The 10,914-nt window shown below is 39.5% G+C and overlaps 1 protein-coding gene across 1 annotated transcript in view; it reads right to left on the bottom strand.

Annotated features, from left to right (window-relative positions):
* Positions 1-7,152: 7,152 nt before the first annotated feature.
* LOC100367355 (uncharacterized) overlaps positions 7,153-10,914 on the bottom strand; it is a 30,290-nt gene continuing 26,528 nt past the window's right edge. The window contains exon 10 of the mRNA XM_002733357.3: positions 7,153-10,766. Within this exon, the coding sequence (XP_002733403.1) occupies positions 10,674-10,766 (93 nt within the window). The 3' untranslated portion in view covers positions 7,153-10,673. The remainder of the gene's footprint in view (positions 10,767-10,914) is intronic.

Raw genomic sequence — 10,914 nt, 5'->3', positions numbered from 1 at the left:
ATCACAAATGTATGTTCACTTGCATTCAACTGGGATGCAAGACATAAAAAAAAAATCACATGCTCAAAAATTGTGAGCATAGAATGTAAATTTGAACAGATAGGGAGTGCATTATTTTTGTTTTGATAACTTTGGACTAAACAGACATCATTTTCTATCAGCTTTAGATAAAAAATTTGGCACCCAAAGGATTATTCATAGGAGTGCTTATTATCTGACAAGATGATAAAAGATTTACTTCATTGAACACATAGAATTTAGTAAAGATATTGTGCACACATTACCAATTATTAACAATGACAACAGACATTTTCCCCTTAATATACCTTTCCCTTTCCCTTTCATCTTTGACGATACGGGCAGGGTGAAAATAGCTGCTACAGCGGGTTCTACTAGGTCATCAAATTAAATAATTGGTTTCACAGAGGTAATATAGTTTTGCATTTTATAGTGCGTCCCATTTTAAAACACGTTTTGCACTCCTTCCTTTTAGTAGAAGTCTCAGAAGTATTTGGGCAGCCAATTTGCAAACTCTAATTGGTTGACTGCTTGGGTATTGACTAAACTATGGTGGTGGACTGTCATACACTCTGAGTTGTGCCTTTTCAGACAAGTGAATTAGTGATGGACAGGAACCATACTGCCTGGGTCAGATTATTAGGGTTGTACAAACCCGTTTGTTTACCTAATCATACTTACCAGAAAGTCCGTGGAAATAATAAATTTCATTTATTACTCGTTAGGCTTAATTACAGATTACAGCCCGAACGAAAACAATTAGGGAATATACCAGAGTCCACAAAGAACACCCTAGGGTAGCATTCCCTATAGAAAAAAAGGGCCTCTCCTGAGGGGTCACCCTCATCTGTTCATTCTCACAAACGTTTCCGCTGCCAGAAGCTTGTGGGGTGGTGGGCGATTTCCACGGACTTTCTGGTAGGTTTTATTAGGTAAACAAACTGGTTTGTACAACCCTAATAGTTTACAACATCACCTACCAGAAAGTCTGTGGAAATAATAAATTTCATTTATTACTCGTTAGGCAGAGTAGCACACTCACCGGAGGTGGGGGGAGGGGGGGCTCCGATGGCTGAAATGTACATTTTTCGACACAAAGAAGAAAGATCAAATCTAAAGCTACTCACTAACAAAGAGTCTTGTCCTAGGATACAACCACTCAGGCAACTCTTCAGGGACCAGGTGCCTCGAGAGTAGACCAGCCCCCCAATTTAGGGAGGCTTACTAAAGCTGGCCTTCTGAACAATAAAATAGGGCCCCCAACAATTCTAATGCATCAAAAACAGTGTATTGCTGGGGTTCGATAGCACTGATCGAAACCAGCAGTGTCAAGCAAAGAAAGCTGGTTTCGGCTGAAGACACTATCGCGGTAAAGCTTTCCCGCATAGGTCCTTGGTGGTGCGGGCTGGGTCAACGAACACTGTCTGACCCGTCACCACTGGACCCAACCTATAGAGACCCTCCTCCAGCACTTGGAGATCTCTCACGTAATAGTTAATGAAGACATTCTGAGATCTCCAGAACCCTGCTCAGAGCACCTGCTCGACTGCTGCTGATGACGTTCCAAACGAGCCGATGAAGAAGCAGTTAAGTTATACGCTTCCACAACCGTATCGACAATCCACCATGAATTGGTGATATTTGAAGCAGGGTGGCTCTGTTTGCAGTGCCCATAACAGACAAACATGCGCTTCTCACTGCCCCTAGACACCTTGGTGCGGTCGCAATACCAGCTCAGAGCTAGGACAGAACATAGAATCCATTCCTGATGGTCCTCCTTGCCCACTAAGTTAGTGAGGTGCTGGATTTGATTCTTGGCAAGAAAGCCCAACTGAGTCTCCAAAATAACTTTCGAGTTCATAAAGGAGGCACATCCATCACTGAAGAACAGTGGGATCTCTGAGCGCCGCTCAGGAAAAACTGTTTTCATAGTGACATACTTCATGTCCGCCTTGTCCATAGGCTCGAAGGGGGGGGGGGGGTGTCGTAATGCCGCTAGAACCAACACCAAGTCCCAGTCAGGAGGATTTGCTAGCCCCTTGGCTCCTTCAAGCGGAAAGACTTAAACAGTTGTATCATAATAGAACTCGAAGCCAGTTTCAGTCCAGCCGAATCTGATAAAACTGGGAATAAAACTGACCGATATCCAAGAATTGTCGATATAGATTTCCCTTGATCAAATAAATATATGAAACAATTGGCTACCTCGCTAATAGAGGGACTGAGATGATCAATTTTCCTTCCGTCACACCAATCAATATACAGTCTCCATCTGGATTCGTACAAACCTCTGGTGCCGTCCGACTGTGTTGAAGCGAGGAACTTGGACAACTCTGCAGAAAAGCCTTGCGCTTGCCTCCAAGCATGAAGATGGAATTGCGCTGGGCTCATCAGTAGAGTGCCATCCGGAAGATCCGTAAACTCTGCAGGTGACTAGACTAGAAGTTTCAGCAACATTGGGAACCAGACCTTCACTGGCCAATTGAGGCCACCAAAGTCAGAAGGCAGATGGGCTCGAGTTGTAACTTCTCCAACACTTGGTGCACCAGTTGGAAGGGTGGAAAAGCATAAGCGTCCATGAGACTCCAAGAGATCGATAGAGCGTCCTTGGCGAAAGTGCTCGTCTCCGGGAGAAGTGACACGTACGTCGGCAGCTTGGCATTCCTGTGATTGGCAAACAGATCTATCCGGGGCCGGTCCCAGAGATGTAAAAGCCGATCCGCCACCCATTGGGGAATCTGCCACTCGGTGTTCTGGAACAGAATATGTCTCGAGAGGGCGTCCGTAGCGCTGTTGCGTATCCCCGGAAGGTGGTAAGTTGATAGCTCCACCTGGTTTTCCAGGCACCAAAGAAGAATCTCCTCCGCTAGTTTCGACAACGTGGGGGAACGCGCCCCCCTCCTTGTTGATGTATGACACTACTGAGGTGTTGTCTCTCCGAAGCAGGACTCTGTGGTGGTGTACAACTTCAGATGACCGCCCCATCCCTGAAGAGATGTATCTGTAGTGAGTCAGCGAGGGGGTCGTCCGATCTAGGGGTATTCCCGTTTCCAAGTTCCGTGCGTCCTTCCAGCAAAGGAGGGCCGCCATCGCTTGGTCCAACAATTGAACCCTGAACGTCAGGTTCTGCATGTGGACCCTGTAGTCCAGTAAGTACCTCTGAATCGGACGAGACTGGAGAGCTGCTAACGGAACCAGACAATGAACTGAAGTAATTTTGCCAATAAGCTGCATCAGTTCGCGCATCGACACCGATCCCGTCGACCGGAATTGGCTGGCAAGCTCTTCAAGGGAGTCGCATCACTCCTGAGAGGGGGCGAACAAGCCCTTTGTTCCGTGTCAAACTGCATACCCAGAAAAACCAGGCTGTGGGACGGTATTGGGTTGGACTTGGCTATATTTATTAAAAAGCCCAACTCGTGGAGGAGCATTTGCGTCAGTCGCACGTGCTCCACTAACACCTCCCTGTTTCGGTTGTGTAATTACCAGTCATCAAGATATGGGTTCAGATAGGCCGATGACCGGTGTAGCAGCTGGGTCACCTCTCTTAGCACTCTGGTGAAGACGTAGGGTGCCGTGCAGAAACCTAAAGGGAGTGTGGTAAACTCGTAAACGTTGCCCTCTAAATCTGAGATACATGTACTGGCTGCATGAGTGGTGAATGGGAATGTGGAAGTAAGCATCGCTTAAGTCCAGCGACGCCAGCCAATCGCCCAAGTGCACTGACAGAAGTACCGAAGCTGGTGTTTCCATCCAGAAGCGCTTGAGTTCAACAAACCTGTTCAGCCGACTGAGGTCTAGGACTGGACGCCACCCCCTGAACTCTTCGGAACGAGGAAGATGTAGGAATAGAACCCTGGGAATAAATGGGGGTTCTCCACCAGATGTATTGCCCCTTTCTCCAGAAGGCTGGCTACTTCCTGTTGGATCGTCCCGCCTTGACTTCGTCCCTCGGCAAAGGACCTGAGGGAGGATGAGGCGTCAGAGGAGGAGGAGACTGAAGAGGAATCCGATACCCATGCAACACAACTGCAAGCGTCCAGGGATTGGAAATTCTGCTGTGCTAAGCTGGTGCTGCATAAGGCACGATCCCATGGGAAGGAGCGGATGGGGGTGCTAGTGCTTCCCGAACTCCAGCCTCCAGTATGGAAGGACGAAGACGGGGAGACTGAGCCCGAGGACTCCGGGGAGGGAGGCCCGGAGTTGTACCAGAACCAGTCGCCTAGTAGTCTCGGGCAGCACGCAGAGAAATCAATACTCCCATGAAAATGCAACTTGAGATTTGTTAGTCGGCGGGCGCGTGAAATTAAGCTGAAATAAAATTTAATTTTTATTTCATTTTCGGCTCCTGAACATTTGGCGGGTTCGCAAAACAAGGGATAATAAAAGTCTGTAACGAGTAATAAATGAAATTTATTATTTCCACAGACTTTCTGGTAGGTGATGTAGTAAATTTATGCTGACTAAATCAAGTTGGCCCAGACTAGGTCAGCAGTACTGGTGGTCATACATTGCGTTGACACCGACCCCAAAACATGGTCTTGATATGGGTTGAATCAGTTGAACTAGAAATTGTGCCGGACCTCATCATTGACATCATGCACAAGAAGCAGAGGGAAAGCGAATTTACAAATTGGGCATAACATTTACATTGAGACAGTATACTTATGCATTGCCAGATAAAATCAGGCAGAAGCATTCTTATGTAATTTTCTAGTGCTTGCCCTCTGTTATTATAATCACATTTGTTTTTATCCTCGGACTGCATATTTATAGCCCTTTGGTGGCTGTGACTTAGAACCGGCTGCTTTGGAAAATGCAGAGTGCACAGTTGGTTGATTTGCCACTGCCACGAAATAAACTGGCTGCATGACCAGAAGTCTGTGACATGATAGGTAAATGTGTGATGTAATGTAAACATTGTGCTTTGTTTCAATCTTCACATAAAACCACATGAAGAAAGATGACTACATTAGCAATCCTATAAATGGCATTCAACATGAAGGTCATTGTGCTGACAACACATACACTGCCTAAACACAGGCTTGGGTTTTCATACAATCTTAGAAGTTGCAGGTTTCTTTTAATTTGATGAGGAAGGCAGGCTGGCTTGCTTAACACACTTTCCCAGTGATACATTGTCACATCCTGAAATCTAATATTATAGTTGTAAAAACGCACAAAACGACAGTAGTCAAATAATTTGTACAATAATAAGAGTATGAAACATTGAGGAACAAAAACAAATCTAAATCAACTGTTCAGGCCAGACATTTACCTCTGCTTCCAGTGCCTATAACATTCTATATATCCAGACGAGATTATATTCACCCTAAGGCTGAATCCTAGTATGTGACACCAAATTGCAACCTATGCTATAAACTAAACTTTGATTGAGAGAGTTAGATAGGACTATACAGTAAGTGACATGTTGCAATAGACATAGGTTGTATGTGGAAATAAGCTGAACCACTTTTCAGTATAAAATATTAATACAAGAGTATTATAGAAATGCTTCATTTTCGAACTGAGCTGAGCCGCCTTGCTTTTGTAATCATAATCCTCAGCTATTTACTGTAGACTACTGGTTTCTGTAAGACCCCCATCTACAATTTTAATAATTGTATTTCTCAATCATATACTATGAAATCACCGAGTTAAGGTATCACACAATGATTATTAATCATTTCAATTCAAAACATAAATGAAAGTGGAAAATTTACTAAATCGCAGACACTAGGAACAGAAACAAATGTCTATTGTTATTGTCCCTAGTTAAAGCAATGGTTGTAAGTACCGGAATACATTTGGAGTTGCATATGATGATTTTAATGACCAAAATGACAACAAGTTGGCAGCTGATTATGTACATAAATGTCATATAATGTAGCATCTACATAGACCACCAGTCAGCCATATTGAATCAGATCAAAAAACAATATTAATACTTCTACAACCCAATAAACACTGTCATCACATGACTTTGATTGAAATCATCAAGTCATCATGAGATCAAAGTGTACACAAAGTATTAAGATATGCAAGACCGAAATGACAAGATCAAAAAACACAAGCCATGCATGGCACAGTCCCCGTTAGTTATCAAATTTAATATATATAGTTTTGTTTATAGTAATATAGCTGGAATATAACCATGTCAGAAATATGATTTTTTAACATTAAAATGATTGACATTTGTATCTGATCGTCAAACAAGTACTTGTCCATATTGAGAGATATTGCACTGGAACAGCATTCAAAATCAACCATTTTGAATACATGTATATATATAACATGATTTATAACGAATATATAAAATTTGAACATAATCAGTCAAAGCATTTAAGAGACATGGCTCTAGAAGCCAGTCAGCCATTTTGAATCCAATCTGACAAATAAAATGACGTGCATCAGGAACCAGTAATGTCTAATGTATGTACCAAGTTTGACTGAAATCCATCCATAAATGCCATAAATGCTTGATATTTGATGATTTTTTAGCACAAAAATGACCACCATTCGGCCATTTTGAATATGATCGTCGAACCAATATATCTGTTTATCTATGACATGATGTATAATGAAAATTTAAAATTTGAACATAATCAGTCAAAACAAGTCAGAGATATGGCACGAGAACCACATTCATTAAAACAAAATGGCCTCCAGCCGGCCATTTTGAATCTTATCTGAAAAACAAAAATATTTGCATGAAGGGCCCATAATGTCTAATGTATATACAAAGTTTGAACAAAAACCATCTGTAAACAGCCGAGAAATGCTGGATTTTTAGGATTTTTCAGCACAAAAATGGCCGCCATTCGGCCATCTTAAATCAGATCGTAAAACAACATGTTGTGCATACATGTATGTATAATATCATGTGTGATGTATGTGTGAAGTTTGATTGTGATTGGTCCAGGCATTTCTAAGATACAGGTCCGGACGCACGCACACACACACGCACGGAGGTCAAAACATAAGTCCCCGTTTTCGGACTGCGTCCGAACGGGGACTAAATATTACATGTAGGTACACATACCATAATATTTGAACAAAGCAAAATCATACGTCATTGTACCAATCACTGCATGCCTCATTGATGTCTCTTAATGAATCAGTCAGACAGAAGTATTGGTTGGTTAAAATAACTTATAAATTCTTGGCAGTACTAATAATTTGATATCAAAGTTGTTTACATAAACGTGTTGTTTTGATGGTTCAAAACTTGAGTTTAATGATCCATTACTAGGACCCAACCAATTAAATAAAAAAACACAACATTGTAAAATAGAAGAAGAAACGTTTTTTGAAAGAAAATTAGTCAGTTTCACATCGCCAGTGCATCTAACAATAAGTTTTAGTATCACACACCACATTATTTGGACTCAAAATACTGAAATACAAATAAATAACAGGGAAAAAAAATACGCTGAATAAAACAATGTACATAGATTGGCACTCGAAAAAAATAGTAAAAAATATTGCAAGTATATTGATAATACTGCTTTATTACTCAAGGCAGTAGATAACTTGCAATGATGCAATACAAATAGTGCTCAATTCTAGTCAAACAATTAAAAAAACATAAATTTCAGAAAAACATAGTAAGATTATTTCAAAAATAGTCAGAAGACATTGAAATGTGTTCTGTTTGTTACTCAAGGTTTGTATTAGTATCATATAAATTCAAACCAGCATAGAAAACAGCATGGTTTTTAGAATATAAAATCATGGTGGAATTTTCAGAGAACAAGTTATGAGTACAAAAGGTTGAGTGATATACAGTGTTTCATTTGTTTCCAAAAAAGCACAATTTCTGTAAAAATCACTTTTTACTTTAACTAAGTTTCAAGGCAGATCTAATTTTGTGGTTGTGATCAAGTGAAAGCATTCACTCAGGGTAGACATTTCATAGCAAACTAAAGAAATGACATTTATTTTATGTCCTTATACCGTTATTAGTGATATTTTATTTTTCTCATAAAAAGACTTAAAGAAGAAAAAAAAAGGCCAGACAAAATTTGGAAGACCACAAAAAAATGCACCATTTTGTGCTTGCTCAGAATTTTAGATGAACAAAACTGAAATATATGGAGTAGATACAATGTAATAAATAATGGTTGAACAGTAAGGCAAACCAAGAAAAGAATATAATATTTAACAAAATTGTTGTCCTTGAACGCCGGTAATATAACAGTGCATGAGGGAGTGGAGGAAATTGACTCCCCCCACCCTCCAATAGAAGAGCAAAACAATGTAGCATCAAAACAGCAATTACAAGGCAGCTGGAGTGATTCTAAAACATTGTTGTATATGCTTATCTAAAGTACTTTCATTCATGAAAGGCACAGCAGTTATTAAATAAATTTGTTACAGAGAGAGAGAAGACTTAAAACTTAGAAATAGCTAATACAAATAATAATGCCTTCTCTAATATTTAAACATTTTAAAAGTTAAAATACACAAAATAGTTTGTAACTTATCTGAATGAGTATAACATGTAATATTTAGTTAGATTATATATTAAACAAATGTACAGTGTAGGAGCATATGACCTGTAATATATTATTGGAAGCATACTAATCAGTAGTTGGGTTAACTCCCAATATGGGAGACTGCAGCTTTTTAATATATAAATCATATGTCAGTTTAAATGAGCACTTTCAGGTGCGAAAAGCTCACGGGAAAATTGTCTTACTAAATTTAAACTAAAATAGATGACAAAAACAAACAAGGGTGTCCCACAATTTTCATGATTGGTGCAAACCCTTGAAATGACAGCTTTCCTTTTAACTTTCAAGCAGTTATGTGAAGGTAGTGGGACTGTGTTAAAATAAAAGCCTTGTGTCATTTTCCAAATTACATGTGGGGAAAAATAAATTTGGTGGTTGTCGTGCAGCTTGTGGTTGAATATCATGTAAACAAACAATGTATTTTACATGTGTTGTCAATATGGGACTCAGATCGAACACAACGCTACGTAACCACAACCACCCTTTAATTCCTTTCAATAGTATTTTGGATGAAAACCAGAGAGCAAGTTCCAAATTAAGATATAAAGTATTCATCAAAATTAACCAATTTCTCTTTTCTCAGCAATTAACAACATAAGTCAATGGTAAATGATTACATGAAGACTATAAATTTAGAAATTCACACTGCATGCTTTCCAACAAATATTTATATTTTGCTGGTGAGATGAAGAACATGAATGTACACAGACTGACACAAAAACTTTTCACTGCAATGAATCTAGATGGAGTGACACAATGACATTTCACTGCAATGAATCTACACAGTGACACAATGACTTTTCACTGCAATGAATCTACCTTGAGTGACACAATGATTTTTCACTGCAATGAATCTACATGGACAGACACAATGACATTTCACTGCAATGAATCTACACGGAGAGACACAATGAACTTTCATTGCAATGAATCAACATGGAGTGACACAATGACTTTTCACTGCAATGAATCTACCTTGAGTGACACAATGACTTTTCACTGCAATGAATCTACACGGAGAAACACAATGAACTTTCATTGCAATGAATCTACATGGAATGACACAATGACCTTTCACTGCAACAAATCTACATGGAGTGACACAATGACCATTCACTGCAATGAATCTACATGGAGTGACACAATGACATTTCACTGAAATGAATCTACACGGAGAGACAAAATGACTTCACTGCAATGAATCTACATGGAGTGACACCATAACATTTCACTGCAATGAATCTACATGGAGTGACACAATGACTTTTCACTGCAATGAATCTACATGGAGTGACACAATGACATTTCACTGAAATGAATCTACACGGAGAGACAAAATGACTTCACTGCAATGAATCTACATGGAGTGACACCATAACATTTCACTGCAATGAATCTACATGGAGTGAAACAATGACTTTTCACTGCAATGAATCTACATGGAGTGACACAATGACCTTTCACTGCAATGAATCTACATGGAGTGACACAATGACATTTCACTGAAATGAATCTACACAGAGAGACACAATGACCTTTCACTGCAATGAATCTAGATGGAGTGACACAATGACTTTTCACTGCAATGAATCTACATGGAGTGACACAATGACATTTCACTGAAATGAATCTACACGGAGAGACAAAATGACTTCACTGCAATGAATCTACATGGAGTGACACCATAACATTTCACTGCAATGAATCTACATGGAGTGACACAATGACTTTTCACTGCAATGAATCTACATGGAGTGTCACAATGACTTTTCACTGAAATGAATCTACACGGAGAGACACAATGACCTTTCACTGCAATGAATCTACCTTGAGTGACACAATGACTTCACTGCAATGAATCTACACAAGGAGACACAATGCACTTTCATTGCAATGAATCTACACGGAGAGACACAATGACATTTCACTGCAACAAATCTACATGGAGTGACACAATGAACTTTCATTGCAATGAATCTAGATGGAGTGACACAATGATCTTTCACTGCAATTAATTTGCTCACAAATTGTTTCTGCTACAGAAGTAAACAAATATATATATAATATATATTTCTAAAAAGTACATAAATAAAATATCTGGAAGTTAAAATTATTATTTAAAAAAATATTACAAAGATCTCATGAAGAAAGAATTTCCAAGAGTTTGCTTTCCTTAGATTTTTTAAATGCTTTGCTTCTTGGCTGATTTTGTAGTCTCTTGATGTCTCCGGTCTGAAAAAAAAATGATTGCCTGTCAGTCAGTCATAATCAACAAAGAACATCTACCTACAATCTCACAGATGACCATTTTCAGCTACTGAGGATAAAATTGTTTTAGCCATGGTGACTGATACTAAATTACCAACTATAACTTCGCAAA

This window comes from Saccoglossus kowalevskii, chromosome 6 (genome assembly GCF_978046115.1).
Source record: "Saccoglossus kowalevskii chromosome 6, keSacKowa6.1, whole genome shotgun sequence".
In the NCBI taxonomy this organism is placed as follows: Eukaryota; Metazoa; Hemichordata; class Enteropneusta; family Harrimaniidae; genus Saccoglossus; species Saccoglossus kowalevskii.
Note: the sequence above shows the minus strand (reverse complement) of the source record. Positions and strands in the feature narration are given on the sequence as shown.